This window comes from Phanerochaete carnosa (genome assembly GCF_000300595.1).
Source record: "Phanerochaete carnosa HHB-10118-sp unplaced genomic scaffold PHACAscaffold_2, whole genome shotgun sequence".
Lineage (NCBI taxonomy): Eukaryota > Fungi > Basidiomycota > Agaricomycetes > Polyporales > Phanerochaetaceae > Phanerochaete > Phanerochaete carnosa.
The window spans coordinates 1,163,150-1,180,677 of NW_006767629.1; the positions used below are offsets into that span (position 1 = coordinate 1,163,150).

The 17,528-nt window shown below is 55.4% G+C and overlaps 7 protein-coding genes across 7 annotated transcripts in view; 4 read left to right on the forward strand and 3 right to left on the reverse strand.

The window, feature by feature from the left end:
* Positions 1 to 2,230: 2,230 nt before the first annotated feature.
* On the reverse strand, positions 2,231 to 3,320 carry PHACADRAFT_249267 (uncharacterized protein; the record flags this gene model as incomplete). Its single annotated transcript, XM_007391585.1, has 8 exons — positions 3,234 to 3,320; positions 3,087 to 3,182; positions 2,931 to 3,027; positions 2,774 to 2,877; positions 2,588 to 2,725; positions 2,466 to 2,531; positions 2,328 to 2,411; positions 2,231 to 2,276 (listed from the first exon to the last, which is right to left on the reverse strand). Coding segments are annotated over exons 1-7 (634 nt in total), but the record flags the coding sequence as incomplete, so codon positions are not given.
* A 536-nt stretch (positions 3,321 to 3,856) lies between these two features.
* Positions 3,857 to 6,100, forward strand: PHACADRAFT_249268 (uncharacterized protein). Its single transcript, XM_007391586.1, has one exon. It carries the CDS (start codon positions 3,891 to 3,893, stop codon positions 5,646 to 5,648), a length of 1,758 nt encoding a protein of 585 aa, XP_007391648.1. The 5' UTR covers positions 3,857 to 3,890; the 3' UTR covers positions 5,649 to 6,100.
* Position 6,101: 1 nt separating this feature from the next.
* PHACADRAFT_249269 (uncharacterized protein) lies at positions 6,102 to 6,701 on the forward strand. Its single transcript, XM_007391587.1, has one exon. It carries the CDS (start codon positions 6,210 to 6,212, stop codon positions 6,615 to 6,617), a length of 408 nt encoding a protein of 135 aa, XP_007391649.1. The 5' UTR covers positions 6,102 to 6,209; the 3' UTR covers positions 6,618 to 6,701.
* A 523-nt stretch (positions 6,702 to 7,224) lies between these two features.
* On the forward strand, positions 7,225 to 9,424 carry PHACADRAFT_249271 (uncharacterized protein). The gene is made up of 5 exons (XM_007391588.1): positions 7,225 to 7,427; positions 7,490 to 7,645; positions 7,715 to 7,831; positions 7,901 to 8,833; positions 8,893 to 9,424. Exons 3-5 carry the CDS (start codon positions 7,744 to 7,746, stop codon positions 9,264 to 9,266), a joined length of 1,395 nt encoding a protein of 464 aa, XP_007391650.1. The 5' UTR covers positions 7,225 to 7,427; positions 7,490 to 7,645; positions 7,715 to 7,743; the 3' UTR covers positions 9,267 to 9,424.
* Positions 9,425 to 11,429: 2,005 nt separating this feature from the next.
* Positions 11,430 to 12,121, forward strand: PHACADRAFT_205256 (uncharacterized protein; the record flags this gene model as incomplete). The annotated part of the gene is made up of 3 exons (XM_007391589.1): positions 11,430 to 11,618; positions 11,722 to 12,011; positions 12,074 to 12,121. Exons 1-3 carry the CDS (start codon positions 11,477 to 11,479, stop codon positions 12,119 to 12,121), a joined length of 480 nt encoding a protein of 159 aa, XP_007391651.1. The 5' UTR covers positions 11,430 to 11,476.
* An 890-nt stretch (positions 12,122 to 13,011) lies between these two features.
* PHACADRAFT_87884 (uncharacterized protein) lies at positions 13,012 to 14,379 on the reverse strand (the record flags this gene model as incomplete). The annotated part of the gene is made up of 2 exons (XM_007391590.1): positions 13,012 to 13,380; positions 13,456 to 14,379. Coding segments are annotated over 2 exons (1,293 nt in total), but the record flags the coding sequence as incomplete, so codon positions are not given.
* Positions 14,380 to 14,618: 239 nt separating this feature from the next.
* PHACADRAFT_205257 (uncharacterized protein) overlaps positions 14,619 to 17,528 on the reverse strand; it is a gene marked incomplete at its 3' end in the record, with an annotated part of 3,848 nt that continues 938 nt past the window's right edge. Inside the window, exons 2-7 of the mRNA XM_007391591.1 lie at positions 16,935 to 17,157; positions 16,743 to 16,882; positions 16,553 to 16,691; positions 16,461 to 16,496; positions 16,297 to 16,402; positions 14,619 to 16,246 (exon numbers count right to left, since the gene is read on the reverse strand). Of these exons, the coding sequence (XP_007391653.1) occupies positions 14,619 to 16,246; positions 16,297 to 16,402; positions 16,461 to 16,496; positions 16,553 to 16,691; positions 16,743 to 16,882; positions 16,935 to 17,157 (2,272 nt within the window). The remainder of the gene's footprint in view (positions 16,247 to 16,296; positions 16,403 to 16,460; positions 16,497 to 16,552; positions 16,692 to 16,742; positions 16,883 to 16,934; positions 17,158 to 17,528) is intronic.

The following is a 17,528-nucleotide window of genomic DNA, read 5'->3' on the forward strand; positions in this document are numbered from 1 at the left end:
CGCTTAACCTTCCATCCACATGCAGTGTTATTGGCCATCGTTGGGCAGCGACCGTCATTTGTGCATTTCTGGTCACCACCAAGCGACCAGGCTTGCTGAAAAATCAGATTATCGAGGAACACATTACTATCGTCCCGGGCAGCCGGGAGGGCGCCGCTCTTCGTGCGACTCTCAGCGCAGGTCCTTGGCAAGGAGATTGGAAGGTTATACGAGAGGAGAAAGATATACGTAGAGGACTATGGGGCGAATACTCGCATATTGCTGCATCAGCAAGTTCACAGTGGGATTCTATGCCAGCCGGTTGCTGATCAAGTTGGACCGAATCTAGCTCATCCTTCCCACTATCACCGTGTTCCCTACGGACACCGATATCCCCTTCACATTACGCATCATTACTACGTCTCACGTGATGGATGCGAATGAATCTCAGGCGGAATACATCTTCCCTGCACCGCCGTCGCGCTTCCCCGACCTGGATTTCCGGCTCGGGTGTTCCTCCCGTTACACGAGAAAGAAGGCCGTGCTTAGCTGTAGCCTCCTCGAACGTTTCGATAGCTTCAAGCCAGGGAGGTTTAGGATCGATGAGAAGAAGACTTGGCTGCCTCTGTCGCAGCAAGGGAGTGAAGATAAAGGAAATGGCCGCTGGAGGCAAGAGGCGACGTTCAAATCGACATTCAAACTCGAGTACGCGCCGTCATTCCAGACGGAAGAGATGGAGCTAGCGGTAGGGCATGTTCTTCGTATCGTACAACAAAGCATCACTGAGATTCCGCACAGTATGGTGCGCGATTGAAGATCGCGTTTCCTGGGATCGGCAACGATATTGTGCTCGAATTTTCCATGGAAGTAGTTTCCTCTAGAGACTCTCCCATAGATGTGCCGCCTGCCTTACCACCGTGAGTTTCCTCCTGCTCTGCCGGTCCAGAACGATCTCAACTGCCCCGGGGTTAGGAAACCATAATCGCCACTACCTTGCCGAGATCTTTGCGAACTGAAGCTAGGCGCCTTGCCACTTGAGGTCTCATGACTGTTTGGACGCACCATATAGTGTTATTTCTGCACGAGATCAGCCAGCGAGGGAGGGATTATCGGTCGTCGAGTCGTCGACATCACAATCATATTTTATGTCGTCTAGCGGGGTTACCTTGCTTGCCAAGGTATGTTGGGACAGGCATAATTGCCATCAAATCATGTACCCGACTTGATCCGCCATTTCCGTGCATCTCCGTCAGCTCATCTATCTTTCTATCTGCGCTCATCTAAATATCTAATCTCATCTCTCCTATTCCCTCGCCCGTCTCCTTCTCAGCCATCATAGGTCATGGTGGCCAACCCAAGCCCTTTCTGTAGTGCAATAGACAGCATTGCTTTTTTTGGTCAGAGCAATTTGCCAGTTTCCTCAAGGGCACACTCACTGGGGGCTGTCTGCGCTGAACAGGAAATGGATGTGCATTGCACGAGGACAGCACGCACACTGACAATCCCATTCCAAACCCAACCTGTCTGAGCTGCGAGATGTCCTTGTCATCATCTATGTCACGTTCAGTAGCTAGTTTGTTGGGAGTAAGAACAGTGGCAATACTTCAGACATTTTCATGGCCGAAGATGGACTCCGAAAATTGAGTGACCTTATATTTTCACTCTTTAAGTGGTAGTGTTTTCAAAAGACATACACATGGTGTTCTATCTATCTGTTATGGACACAACAGTGCTCCTGTAATCATCTCTTGCAATAACCAAGCAAGGTTGCTGCCGGCGCAGACGGCCCTCCTCTAGTAGCTCACCGGGTGCATTTGTGGAACGGCAGGGTACTAGCGCCCAAGTGGCAGGAGACAAGCGTAAATTCTGAAAGCTCTCTAGACCCTCTCAGCACCGTAGAGTTGTGTGTATATACATATTTTACTCATCACCGTCAGAATTTGTACCCTCTACCAGTTCGTCCTCGTCGTTACCGGGTGGTGGTCCGCTTTCGCTCGCGTTCCCGCGAAGCAGATTAAGCCACACCCATGCCGAACCCCTGCTCTCCATGTCGTACCAATAATTCACCGCAATTGTTACTTCTGTTTGACGCACGTAGTGCCACCAACCTGCCGGAAGGTACAGTGACTGGCCGGCATTGACTCTAATGTGGATAGGGTGCGCCTCGGGAATGAGCGAGCTGGAGTCTGTCGGGTCCAGGATCGAAGACCAGCGAACTGGCGGGGCATCCTCTTCTGAGGGGATGAGCTCGAGCTTTTCACCGAAGCGGTGGTACGAAGCATGCGGGTAGATGCGCTCTGCGAATCTGCATAAGACTCGAGAAAGTGTGGGCACGAACTGGGTCCTACCTTTCATGCACCACCCTTCTGTAGGAGGAAAAACGGTGAAGGTTTTAGAGCCCCGGATGACTGAGTATATGTTCTCGTACGGATCTTAAAATCGGTGGTGACATTGTGCTTTGACACCGGCTATGAACGTAAACATACCACTGTGGATACTTGTTACACTCCTGCTATCGCCAATCCACAGGTTGACCGCATCTGGTGGGTTTCCTGCACGATTTCCCAGTAAACAAACCCTGACCTTCGAGTAAGGTATAAATTAGTACCTAAAGCCTCTGTCGCAAAAGGCAACTGATCTGGAACATCGGTTAGTAGCGTACGAAACTCTGAAGGTACTCTAGGAGTTGATGAGTAGAGATTGCCATCTTGCGATTGCAAGTAGAGAACTTCAGAATTCGCCGATTCTTATTTCATACGTTAGAAGCCAAATAGTGGTGAGTCGCAGAGCTCACCAGACGATAGCTTGGCTAGAAAATCGCCCATAGTCATTTGTTCGACATGCGGTTCCGCGAAGTAGAGCCTGTCATCTGGTCCTCGAGTGATGGCATCTGCACGACTAGAAGAGAGGACACGTTGGTTGGAATATTCAGATATAGCACTAGCTCATACCCATTCGGTGTGCAAGCGATCGAGATGCGGTTGCTCCCACAACGTTCTGCGAGGTGCTCGTCGGTCCAGCGGGCCAGCGCCTTGGGAACCGGACAGTCTAGCTCGTTATACGACCTTTCAGAACACTGCTTAATGAGACGGCTATATTTTCAACACCTTTGATTAAGACTGGTCGTGATATTCGGACAAGCTGGGAGAACTCTAAAGCAGATGGAAGTGACTCTAGTGTATCGAAGTGAGATCCGTTCAGGTCTTGAGGGACGGTCAGTAAAGATTGTACGAACTTATCCATAGGTTATTCACCAAAGTACTCCTCTGAGATCCATTTCAGTGTTTCGTCAACGCTGCTCGCCATATCTTCTCGTTTTTGACAGGACTTGGAGCGGAAACGATGGTGAACAGAGCCAAGTGACGTAAGCGCCTGCAATGATTTGCGACGCGGCAAGGCGCGTCGCGTTTGTGATCGACGCGTCGGGACGAACTCAACCACAAACCACAACTACGATCGCTCACCCTCGGCCCCTCGGCCTTCCGCGAGGAAAAATATTTTGGGAGGATGGCGGACGAGGGGAAAGGCAAGAAGCGCAATAGACGGCCTGCGAAAGCTGCTGCGGTACGTGCGCTATTCTTGTAAGGGACGACCGGAGTGAACGGATGGTGTGCACAGGCGGCAGCTTCCTCGCGGCAGCGAACGCTGAAGGACATGTTTAGCGGGAGCTCTAAAGCATCGAAGTCAGATGTCTCGGAGCCTCAGCCTGTTCCGGGCCATGTCATTGAGCTATCGGACAGCGAACCGGATGTTATTGCTACGCAGGCCCCGACACCGGTTGAGACCGACGGGAGTGCTGCGGTTTCTACGTTGACATCTTTGGGCTCATTGACCGGGGAAGAATGTAAGTGATAAGTCTGCATATGCTCGATTATGCTCAATCGAGACGTCCAGGTGTTTCGCCGGCTACGATGGCGGTGCCAGAGTCCGAGCCACCGAAGAAACTATTCCCCATCTTCGAGAAACGGAAGACACGGAGCTCTACCCAACAAAAAGAGCAAGACGATGTTGTTGTCTCTGTGGCTGGTCTGCGGCTTGCGAAAGAGACAGCTTCTGAAGTTTCTTCTCCTGAAGTGGACGCTGACCTTGCACGATCCCGCTCGTCAAGTGTCCAAATACAAGAAGTGCAATCGGGACCGCTTGCTACTGGGAGTCGCCGAGATGCACCCATTGTCATCGAATCATCTCCAGAGATCAAAATAGTCAAGCTTGCACCGCGGCCTGCGAAGCCTGTCTATTCGATCTTCAACCACCCTGCTCGTACTGTGACCATCGCTTCTAGAACTGTAGCACCCCTTCCTATCCCTACACCGAACAAGGAGAACCAGCCTGACAGCGTACTCATGCCTCTTCCGACAGCACGGGCGCGGTTTCCCTTGCGAGACAAGGGTAAATCGAGAGAGGTGGAGATGTCTCGCCGGCAAGAGCCATTGCCTGGCCTACCTCCGATATCAAAATACATCTGTAGCCCGCAGCCTACCGACATCATGCGTTCACGCCAAAATATCGACATTCATGACCACATCAATATGATACCCCTAGCACATCAGTGTATACCCTCTGTATCTCGATTGCTGCAAGTAGCTAGAGACGACATACGGCCGGACACTTTCCCTTCGAATGAACAATGGGCAGAATGCTGGAGACCAAGACAAGCGGACCAGGTCATTGGGAACGAACAGCATGCACTGTACCTTCGTGACTGGCTCCAGGCTCTCCGACTGCAGGGCGAGTCGCTTCGACCCGCCAACGCCGCTCCTCTGAGGAAAAATCAGAACAAACATAAGCGCAAAAACAAGAACAAGAAACCGGACGTCGTGCGGCACGTGAAGAGACGTCGGCGGGACGGACGCGAGGATGACTTCTTCGCTCCCGATGATTTCACGGATTCGGAAGACGAGCTAGGCGGACTCGATGACCGCTTCTCGGATTGGGACGATATTGGCTTCTGTGTCGAGATGGACGCGAGGCTCAACGGTAGCGCATGCTCGGCCGGCACATCGCGAGGGTCTTCGGCTGGCGCAGCCACTCCCGACGATGAGCCCGCAGCGCAATCGTACAAACCAACGCGTTTCGGACGACAGATCAGCAATACGATCCTCCTCGCGGGACCGTCGGGCTCGGGGAAGACCGCAGCAGTGTATGCTTGCGCGGAGGAGCTCGGCTGGGAAGTCTTCGAGGTCTATCCCGGGATTGGCGAGCGCAGCGGTGCAGAGTTGAACAAGCTCATTGGTGACGTTGGCAAGAACCACACCGTCAAGGTGCATCAATCCCCGAAGAAGACGAATACGAAGGCGGCGTTCTTTCAGAAGCAAGCCGTACAGACGAAGCGCAAGAGCAATCCACGGAGGGTGTGCGACTCGGAAGACGAGCTTGATCTTCTTCGAGACTCGCAAGACTCGCAAGAAGTCGAGAACGAGACGGTCGACGTCATCGAGAGCAGTAGTCCGCAGCCAGCACTCGAACCCACAGAGCCGACGGTGAACCAGTCAGTCATCTTGATCGAGGAAGCGGATATTCTCTATCACACGGACACGAACTTTTGGCCCGCACTCGTCAATATCATCAGACATTGTCGACGGCCCGTGGTTCTGACGTGTAACGGTCAGTGTCTTTTCGATGTACCAAGCCTGTCACTCAGAACCTCAGTTCCGCAGATGTGTCACTGATCCCACGAGACGATCTCCCTCTGCAGGCTACACTTGAGTTTCATGCGTGTCCAACGCAACTAGCAACATCGTACCTTCAAATCGTTTGCTTAGCAGAGAGAAAACCAGTGATCAGGAAGGATGTCTCGCGCGCGTTCGAGGAATCCTCGGGCGATTTGCGCCACACCCTGCAGCATCTGCAGGTATGGGAAGATACCAGCGTTCGACCGGCGGGAGGAGCGGAAGCTTTCAAGGAAATCAATATCCCACAGTCGTCTCCCGAGTCGAGTCCGCTTACGTGGACCGAGAAGTCGAGGTCGGCCAGCCCTCCACCTGCCTCGTCCGGTGGAGCGGGCGTGGCAGGAGAAGCACGCGTACTCTGGCAGATCGAAAGGCAGCACGAGCTACACTCGTTCGTCGACGCGTGGCTCGCTCGTGGATCATCTACGGTCCCCCATGTATGTCTCTTCGCGTGCAATCAAGGCGTGTTTGGTGGCTGATGTTACCCAAAAGGGCTACTTCCAGGACGAGTCTCTCCCAAATGTTGATGACCCGCTTGGATACACCGTGCTCTCCTGCGACATGGAAACAGACCACATCCCCGTGTCGCCCGCTCACACGCAAGACATGCAGCTCGCAGAAGACGTTCTGGGCCGCTTGCGGCAGCTCGAAGACACGGGTGTACCCCCACACGCAGACGACCCTGATTCCGACCGCACGGCATACCTCGCGCAAATAGGGCCCTTACTCAGGTCCTTCCGCGCGTGGACAGTGCCTGCCGCGGACGCAGCCCTGCACCTGGATTACGCACCGTGGCTTAGGCACATCGTGGCCGTCGAGGAGGAACAACGCGCCGTGTTCGCCCAAACTGAGGCGTCTGGTGGCAGCCAACGGCGTCGGACAAGGAACAGCCAGAGGAGCGAACACAGCTGGCTGTCGCTCGTTGCCGAGGAGAGGGGACTGCTAGCGACTTCTGGGTTCTCTACATAGCTGCGTATATTCCCTGTGAAGCCGTGCTCGTATTACAATGAGTCAGTTCGCTTATGCAGCTCAGAGTTGACCTCGTGGCCCAGCTCGGACCCAGGCAGGCAGACTTTCGCTTGGCCCAACCAATCAGCTAGGCCAAATTACGGCCGTTGGATCAAGTGCAGAATGATACCCGTTCAGGCTCGTCCAGGACGGGCTGCGGGATTGTTCTGGCTCGAGGCAGCCTGGGGTGGGGGTGCGCACGAGAACAAGAACGGGGACAGCCCGAAGAGGATAACTTACGTGACGACTGGATGGACATGGATACATAGCCTTGTGTGCCATGGAAATACATTCGATTTCACTATATGGTATTTGTACGTGACTGCCATCTTGGGCACATGCACTACCCACGTGGAAGCGTCTAGCAGCCACAGACCACGTTGCCCTGTTGCATGACGGGCGGGTCGACTTACCGAGTTTCCATATTATTGCCCAGCACCGACCAGGCTTAGTGTTTGCACGTCGTGCGCGACGACGACCAGGACGTTATGGACGGCGGACGCGGGCCCTTTGGCGGCGCCAAGTCAGCAGAGTCGGCTTACAACGGGCCCGAGAGCATTGCCCAAAATAAGACGGCCCCAGCTTCCACTGCGAATTCGCGCCATTCACCCGTCACGCCGCTCGCCCCCCTCGAGTTCCTCCAGAACCAACGTCGGGGGTCGATCACGGACCCCTCGCTGCACGCTGCTGGAGCCAGCGGCGTCGCCAACTTCGCCAGTTCTCCGCCGAGCAGCAGCAAGCAGCGACAGTCAGACCCGGCTGCGACTCTCGGTCGGTGCTCCCTCCATATCGCCGTCCTCGCGCGACTACTCACTGCCTTCGCGGTCTGTCAGCCAGGCTACAGTCGTCTCCATCGTACAGATTCGGCGAGGCGTCTAGTGCACAGCCCTCTGAAAGCTCAAGCTCGAACTTCCGCCGGATACTGAGGTCGCCGCCGCCTATTGAAGGGAGAGGCAGAGAAGAGAGAAGAGAAGCGGGTCCTGGACAAGGTAAGTGTCCTTGCCAGAGCGCACTGCGACGGGAGCATGCTGAGTTATAGACCACGCTTTCACTTGAAGACTCGAAGGCGGCACGAGACAGCCATCATATGGAAGTGGACACACAAAACCCCCACCAAGGCCTACCCAAGTCTCTGTCGGGCGTCGACTACCAGGGCCGGAGGCCGTCGCTTGCAGGTAAACTTCCCCAGGATCCCGTGCATTGGCAGGCCTGTACTCACCATTCCCATCTCGGCGCTTGCGCAGGAACAAAACGCAAAATGAGCCCTGATGCCGCATCTGCATCGTCTGACATAGATCCACAACTGATAGGTCCTGGTGTGCCCAGCGGGACGAATGCAGAAGGAGAAGAACGTGTGTCGAAGCGACGGAGCTCGGCGTTCGAGACGCATCGGATGGAGTATTTGAACCTGCAGGACCGGCGGGGCTCGGGAGACGGACGGGTGGGCACGCCCGGGACTGGTGGTAGCGGAAGCGGCGGGGGCGGGAGCGGAGGCGGCGGGCAGCAGCAGTGGTGGGGCAGCGAGAGGCGAGAGGCGGCGTCGACGCCTGTGTTTGCGAACACGCCTGTGACTGCCGGCGGTTACACGACCACGCCGTCCTCGGCATTCGCCGACGGGTCGCCACATGGCCGACCTCCGCCCAGCATCACAACTTTCGCGTGGCCCACTGCCAATCCGCCCGCAGATCCAGGCCAAAAGGCCCAACCACCGCAACCAGCCAACGAGGCCAGCATGGCTCCCAACCCCCAGTCCCCTTATGACCCAAACCTCGCCATGTTGCCCCCACCAGGCTCGTTCCCCCACGACCGTCGAATGTCCGTCCCAGCGATTGCTCCAGAAAACATGCCTGCCTCTCCCGCATCAGCCTCGTCCCGCGCCCTCAGATCGCGCTCGCGACCCACCTCGCGCACCCGCGCAAATCAATCCGCCGGCACAAGCACCGAGCAGTCGCCAGGACCCTCCAACTCGGCCCCAGAAGATGGTGCTGGGCTATCCCATCTGCCTTCGAAAGAGTCTGGCTCCACACCATACTCGCGTTCGCCAGAGCTGAGAGTCTCGCACAAGCTTGCAGAGCGAAAGAGGCGGAAGGAAATGAAGGATCTCTTTGACGAGCTGAGGGATCAGTTGCCGGCTGACAGGGGAATGAAGGCGAGCAAATGGGAGATCCTGAGCAAAGGTGCGTCATCAGACCTGCGCTTTCGTGCCTCCTTACTGAATCGCCGCGTCATCTCAAAGCGATCGACTTCATCGGCCAGCTCAAGCAGACCCACCAGGAGATGAGCCGGGAGATTGACATGTTGAGGCACGAGGTGGATGGTTTTCGACAAGGCATACCTCCGCCCTTCGGGCCTGGCGGTCCTCCGCATTCTGTTGTCTATGGGCACGGCCCGCCAGTGGGCGTCCCACAGTTTCAACCTGGTCCTCCAGGACCTCCGGGGTCGACTGCCCCACCACCTCACCCCCAACACGTTCAGCCACCACCCCCACACACCACCGCCCAGCAGCCACCACACTCGCGCCCGGGCTCGTCTCAGAACGCGTATCCGCCGGGCGTGCAGCCCCATCCGAACGGCACGTCAAACACCTCCGCGACGGAGAACACGTCGTGACCTCACTGCGCCCTATCATGTTCAAATCGCATGTATCGATATATCACATCCCTCCCGCGCACCCCAGGACCAAGCCTGATCTATCTATTGAAAGTTACTGTTGTCGCCCTGCTGTGCTGCCCCGGACCACCCCCCACGTACACGCGCGCGCGCGTTCGCGCAGTGCGGGAGGGTCGTCGCTCCGTTTTCTTGGGACTCGTTTGAATAGCTGTTAATCCTATTCTGTTGCTCGCGTCTGCTGACCCCTTCTCACGACGGCCTGCGCCCCGGCCTGCTGATGCAAACAACTCACCTCTCCTGTCTCTCGGGCGACGGCGTTCTGCGAACGTCGCGCTGTACCCCGCCCCACCCGTGTGCTGACGGACATCATTGTTGTTGCTAGATATTACTTATCGCGTTCGTGGACGGTTTTATACAAGTAGACGTTGGCTCCTCCGGCTGGGTGCTGCCGCATAAAGCGGCGGGTGCGCTGTCTTGCGGGTCTTGTCAGCGAGACGGGTGCCCAAGGGCAGGCAGCCACGCCAGAAAAGAGAAGGGAAAAAAGAACAGAAAAGAATACAAGGCGCAGGCGCATTGAGAACAAGGCACCGTGCAGCCAGGCGTGTCAAAGTGCAGATCGCCAGCGGCTTGGAGGCCATTTCGTCATGGCTACGAAGTGAGCTCTCCACTCAGTACTCAGGCCCCGCGTGTGGGCGGGCACCACGGCCTTTTCGCTGGGCCTCTGCGGGGACGCCGTGCCTCCAGCAGGCTCCCATGCGTGTGCATGACGTCCGGGCCTAGCCTCTTCTCAAACCGGTGGTGTTCTGGGGTAGTTCGGGCCGAGCGGTGGCATGCTTAAGTTCACTTGTTCGTTGAGAGTTTGATGATCCATATTTAATGAGAAGCTGGCACTAGGATTGCGGTAGTTATGCGCAGTTAAAAGTATGTGACCTAGGCCTGGTGACCTTCCGTCATTCTAACAGCGAGATAACGACCGATATGTGACGTATTGGACGCCACAGATTACTTGGGTGGTATTGAGCGAGAAGCCGGTCGGTGGGACGTTGGACGTTGAACGTTGACCACCTGCCTTCTGCTGCTATAACGGCGAAGCAACGAGTAACGTGAGTCGCGATTAATGAACGCTGCAGAAATTACTGAAAGACAGAGTGAGCCAAAATTGCAAAATGAGCTACCCGTCTTTATCCGCTCTGTCCGGTGTGCTGGTGTCTTTGAGACTATAATGGCAGGACGCGCCAACGGAACTTGTTCCTGCCAGTGCGAAGTAGGGCTGTGCGTTGTATGCCGCCGCAGAGGAATCCACGGTGAAGCAGCCCATCGTGAACATGCCCGGCTCATGTCTCTCTGGCTTCAGAGTTGAAATTGCAAAGATTGGCGACGTCTTACTGGACTCGTGACCAATCCACTCGGTAGATAGTGGGACGCGCATCGAGGGCGGGAGGGCAGTCGGTACACTGGAATGGCTAACCTTGACCCATATTCGTGGCTAGGGCGGCTGGTCTCGAGCCTAGCGTCCCACTGGAGAGATTCATGTACCGAAGGGGTGCCAGCGTCTTAGAGCAGGGCGCGATCTCTGCAGACTGGTGAGTCCGAGCATCGGGGAGTTTCGGCACTTACGATAAGTCGCGCTCAGCCGAGACCTCCTACGTCGACGGAATACACGTGATTTTGAGGATCAGGTCCACTGGACAAGCCAAAGATCCAACATCCGTAGTTGAATCCCGAGCGAAACGGCTGAGGGGAAAGAATACCGTCCGAAGACATACCTCCTTTGCCCATGCACAGCGCTTTTGAAGCCACACCCGAGTGATATTGGTCGCGCAGTCGACAGCTCGGAATGTCTGACAACAGTTCCTTCCAAGCGGCTCCGTCTTTGACGTCAACGCATTCTGAAAGGAGTCTGCCGCAGCTGGAGGCAGAAACAGTCGATATCGAGGTGATATCTCGAGTTTAATCGGGTTTAAAGCTCGATTTACACGAGTCGAATCAACGGACGAGCTCGGACAACACGAAGCAGTGGTTTTCGGCTAAAAAGCGCATTGTCCTCTCCCGCGCGAGAGTCAGCACTTCCGGATCGTTGATTCGAGGAAGTTTACACAAGTCGAATAAGCGACGCGCACTCGAAGACTCGAAGCGCCCATCGACGACACGGCTGCTGCCGTGCTCATTCTGTGAAGCCCGCGGCCTCCCGTTCTCCTGCTCGCAGCAGGATGAGTCCACCAGCGGAAGAGTACAGCCTGTTCAGGGGTGTTAGGCACACTGTCGATGTTTCTCGGCAGCGGGTGTGCCAACTGGGATCCTCCTCGGTCTGCCCGACATTTGCCGCGACCACGCTCTGGATCAACAACCCACGTTGAGAGGGAGTTCCGTTCATCCTGAAGGCAGCAAAAGGTCAGCTAATTTCGCTATTGAATATTGTGTCTTAACGGACATCATTCGTTGATCGGCTATACAGCTTTGAACGACGCAAAGGTGGAAATCCGCATCCAGTTCAAGGATGTCACCCAGGGCATCTTCAAGGATATATCCCGGAACGAACTCGTCATCCACATCCAGCCCGCGGAGGCGGTGTACCTTAAACTCAACGCGAAGACCACTGGTCTCTACACCCGCGCATTCCCGACCAAGGTGGACCTCACGTATAAGCGGCGGTTCCTGGACGCGTGCAAATCGCTTATTCTCGACGCGCTCAAGGGTGACCACTCGAACTTTGTCCGCGACGACGAACTTGACGTCGCCTGGAAGGTGCGTTTGTGTTGGCGTATACGACTTGGAAGGCGGGCGGAACTGATCGGGCTGTGCTGCAGATCTTCACACCAATCCTCCACTGGATAGAGGGCAGAAGTGGACAGTAGCCGAGGCCCGTGTCCTACCTGTTCGCAAATGACTAGGACGTAAACCTCATACGTCTTGACATCTCGCTGCATCTCTGCACATGTGATTAGTACTGAACATGATACATGACACAAGCTGGTCCATATCCAAATAACTGTATGCGTGCGGCCATTGAACTATGCATGCATGTCCCGTCGTTCGTCAGCAAGTCTGAGGCAGACAAGGAGTCATGTCCAATATGACAACCCGACCACCTTCTGTACCAAAGGCTACCATATTACGGTATACTGCCATGTTTCCTCGGTAAGGTGTCACGTTTGAACGCCCAAGTCGGAATGATGCTGGCATCCAGAATAGCCTGCGCCTCTTGGTGGCGGACGCATACCAGAGCCAGTTGTCAGCGAGGAAGAATGAATATCCCGCAGGGTGGGGACTGTCGTCCTCGGAGGCCAAGCGAGGACGGTGTTCCGGCGAGATGGCTCCCATGGTGGCGTCCGTGATGAAGAGCCTTTCCGTAGACGAGAACGACAGTCTCCGCGCGGTCCCCTCCGTCATATTGATCCAGGAAGGTCAGTTCCGGCGCGATGTCGGAGGGCGGTTGGCCGGCTCGACAGCTTGCTTGGACGTCCCAAAGTGTGACACTTGATTCTTCATCGCTACTGACCAGGAGACGGCTGCTGTCCTTGGAAAACGCAAGCGCTGAGGGCATGCCATATGCGCGCTGATAAGGTACCAAATTGGTCGCTCGTGGCGTTGTCAGGCTGATTAGCCCGAGTGTATGGTCATCGTTGCTGTCACCACCCCAGCAGCCAAACACCATGAGACTGGCACCAGGAGAGACCGCAACGGAAATGACGGGGCTTCGGCCCTGGTAGATGATGCGCGGTTCTGTACTGCGCGTCCTTGACTGGCTAACTTCCCAAACACGGACGGTGTTGTCCAATGAACACGAGATTACTTGTTCCCCGTCCAGAAAGAATTTCGCCATCAGTACGCCGCCTTCATGCCCGGTGAACGTCTGTTCACAGCGACCCGTCTTCACGTCCCACAAACGAAGGCTGGAAGGGGCCCCATCATCCTCGGGCATGCGCTCAGATGAAAGCAGCTTTTTTCCGTCGGGAGAAAACGATAGGTACGAGACAGCACCTTGATGACCTTTGAACATCCGTAGCTGAACACCGCTGGCACTATCCCATAGACGGATCGTGGTATCTCGGGAGCCGCTAGCAAGAATGCGACCGTCGGGCGAAAAGATCACTGAGCGTACAATGGAGGAGCGCTGGGGCACGGTGGCGGCGCTTCTGTGCGTGCCTGACCCATGACGCCAGGTCAAGCTCTCCGTCAGCTTCTTTACGGGTGTATGCCCCTTCTCGACCAGCAAAAGGGCCAGGTCCCAAACGCGGACTCTTTGGTCACGGCCGCAGCTAGCTATCCACCGGCCATCGGGGGAGTACCTGACATCGCACACCTGATCGGAATGCGCTCCCAATGCGTAGAGGGTTGAGCCAGATGCGACATCCCACAGGACGATGCTACAGTCTGTCGAGCCGGAGGCGAGTGTGGTGCCGTCTGGGGAGAAATCGAGAGACACCACGTTGTCTGTATGGCCTTGCAGTGTGCGCAAACGGTGGCCGTCGACGGTAGAATACAGAAGAATGGTGTTACCCCCCTTTCCGAGTCCCGAAGCGAAAATGGTTTCATCAGGTGAGATAGCGACGGAGTATGTCCTGCCAGCGTGTTCAGGGTGATTATTGGATTGTACGCCGCATGTCCAGGCGCCTGAATTCCAGACCTTGCATGTGCCGTCCCATGAAGCGGAGACTAGCAGTTTTCCAGATTGAGAAAACCTGACGCACCAGACAACAGAGTCGTGTGCGGGAGACAGGATTCTGGACAAGCCAATATTCTTGTCACCAATGTCCCAGAGTCGTATCGAGTGGTCATCGGAGCCGGAGGCAAGAACTTGACCGTCCGGGGAGAAGGCCACGGTGTTGACATCGTCGATGTGACCGTTCAGCACATGGAGGTGCCCGCCAGTAACGGCGTCCCAAATGATGATGGTCCGATCGTTGGAACCTGAAGCGATGTACTTGCCATTCGGCGAGACAGCCACACATCGGACTGCACCCGTGTGTCCTTCCAGTGTGTGCAGGTGGGAGCCTGTGATAGCATCCTGCATTCTGACTGTATCGTCCCAGCTCGCGGAGACGATGCGTCGGCCGTCAGGTGAGAAGCACACAGCCATCACTATCCTCGTATGGCCTTCGATAGTGAGCATACATGTGTCCCAGTCTTGCTGGAGCCCCTTGAGTACCCTCGGCACTCCACTTATTCGTCCAATGTAATACTCTCTGAGTTTGCTGGATGTAGGACAGAAGGGATGAGCCCAGAATGCGCTTGGAGGCAGGAGATACTGAGGCCGGGAAATGATTGTTGTACAGCCCGTTGGCAATCGTATAATAATGTGATGACATTGGAGTGTGGAAGGGGCAGCTCCTGAATTCCGAGATGACATGGTCAGTGGTGAGGTTCGTTCTCGAGAGTGAAGGTGTTACACACCAGCAATCTATTGCGGAGGCTCTGCAATACAGAGATCGCGCTCCCCAACTCTCCGAGTAAACTCAGAACCTCTAGCCAACTTAGTAGGTGGCTCTCGCTGAACTTGATGAGCAAGCCATAGAGTTCATCGTCGACCTCGCCGCTACAGACATGCTGTGCCCAGTGGAGACTTGCATACTGCAAGGACGGAGGAATGTGCTGAGCGATGAGGTCCGGAAGCCCAGCCACCTCGGAGCTTGGTACACTCTGTCCGATGTTGCAGATGTCCATGCGCAGACCGCCAATCATGGTCTCGAGGCACCGCTGTGCGATGAGTCGGTGCTGGATAGCCGGACTGACTAATAAATCACGGTCACGGCATCGGTTTTCGTCAATGAGGAAGTCTTGGAACGATTTGTGGATGATGTTGATGACACCGTCGTCCTGCTCGGGAACTGTGACAACGGAGTGGAGACGTGCCAGCGTAGTACGAATCGACCCGGGCTTGAGGTCCATGAGCCTGTCGATGGCGCTCGGAGACAGGCGATCGCGGATAAGTACGAGGGTGCCCAGCACAATCTTCAACCTCGCTTTCAACTCTCGAGTCATCTTGGGATACGCGCTCCTCAGAACTTGGAGATACAGCTCATCCAGTTGGTTGAAAGGCGTCGCTTCGCCAACCGGCGCCCCTTGGCTATTCAAAAGTAACTGGAGGCGCTCCTGTGGGTCACCGACGCTGGAATCGCCGATAAAGCGCACCGCCGTAGCGGCATATATGAACAGCCCGTTCGAGAGCTTGGTCAGCTTTGATACCTGTTCTGCCGAAGGCCACGACCTGTCCAACTTGTAGGTCTCTCGGATAGCTGCCAGTCTCTCCTGCAAGAAAATTTCAATGTCGCGGTCGGTGATGTTCGACGGCACCTCGTGAAGAACGATGCGCTGCGTCACGTCGAGTAGGCCAGTCGAATGGAAGCCATGGGTGATGTTCGGGATGGGGCGGCTCGTCAGGAAAATCTTTAGAGGAGCTAGCTCGGGGAGATGTTGGGAGAGCGCACGGATAATGAGAGATGTCGTTTCGTCATCCTTGCATTCGTCTAACGCGTCGATGACAACAGCACAGGGCGGAAAGTTGGGCAGCAGCGCCTGCAGGGGATCAACAATAAGCTTCTTGAGCTGATGGGAGACGAGAGACGTCTGGATGTCGGGATCCTGCTTCAAGACCTCTGCAGTCTTCTTCCTGAACTCGGGGAAAAACTGACCAAGCTGATAGGCGATGGTAGGAAATATCATTTGGATGTCGCTACATTCTCGATTGTCCCTGGAACAGAAGAAGCTTGCACCAAGGTAGTTACGCTTCCAGCACCACTCGGCCACACTCTGCGCGATGGTAGACTTGCCCGTACCGGCCCACCCGCAAAGCCAGAAGGCCTGTGCGCCCGCTCTTGGCGTCTGCAGAATCACCGCAGGGACCCCTTGTTGAGTCTGGTGGGGATGGGACCATTCATAAATGGCGGCCAGAGTCTCCACTCGCGTTCCATCTCCACAGACGGCGCGTTGGCTAGGGTAATTAAAGCGGGCGGCAACAGCATAACGAGGAGTGGGGCTGGCTATTGGCAAGGTCATGTTCTGCAGTTGAGAACGTGGTAAGAGGACCTACAGTCGCCGGCCGAGATTTGACCGCTCAGCCCTTCAATTTTGCCAGTCATGACATCGAGCCGCGTATCGACCTTGTCGAAGCCCTTCTCCACTGCGTTCAACAGTCGCTGAAGTGTCATGCTCCTTAAGCTTTGGAAATGCGTGCAGGTAGCACGGGCTACTTACGCTAACGCCAAGCTCGATCGTAATGGTCCCTCCAATCTGCAGCAGTAGCAGCGAATAAGCCTGCAGCCTGTGCTCCTGTAGACGAGACTTACGACGAAGTTGTTGATGGCCCAGGATATCTGCCTGATGCACTCTTCTATGTCCCCAGCATGCGAGTCTGAGCTGAGAAATCGGATTACTCTGCGCTTGGACGCAATCTTGCGAACCTTCTCCGTCGTCTCCTTCAGTTGCCTGCACGGGATTAGGTGGGCAAAAAAAAAAGCAGAGCAAATTGCCTCCTACCTCTCCAAGGTATCGATGCGCCGCTGCAGGTCCTCTGGGCACCCCTTCTCATTTTTGAAGATGGGATTTTGGAAAGTGGTGGAGAGTCGATGTAAGTACTGTTCGAGAAGCTTAATCTGTCCGATGTTCGACCGCATTTTCTGATCCAAAACGCATGAGGGCAGCGCGCGACAGTCTATAACGGTCACTTACCTTCACGATATCTACGATTCCGGCAACACCTCCGACTGCGGACTGAAGCGGTGGAAATGCGGCAGTCGCGTCCTTAGCGATGATCAGGGCAGCTACCACGCCATCGAGCAGTGCGCGCAGGTTCTCGTTAGGGATGTCCGAGGCTGCACTGCTGGCGTCCGAGTTCATCCTGTTTGTATTCGCGATTGTGACGTCGTAGTCTGAGAGTGAGTATGTGGGAGGACTAGCGTCTGGCACAGGCCATGCGTACATGTCCACATGGCGAGATGAAGATGAACTTAACCTTATTATGCTTACCGGCAGTGCCGCATCGAGCCGATTTCCAGCCTCCACCCATCTCGCGAACGAGTGCCAGGTATGTCGAACTACGAAGGGATTGCAGAAGAACACATGCCACAAGCCAGTTGCACAGGTCAGCGATGTCCCTGACAGATGTACCGCAGCGGGTAGAATCAATACAACTTGGGACCGCAAAACCAGATTCTGAGGCAAGCACAGGGACAATTAATACGGTTATAGATAGGGTTGGCTGCCATCATTCGTAATATGCTATACGCACGCATAATATCAGTTGGATAAGACAGAGCGTATCTG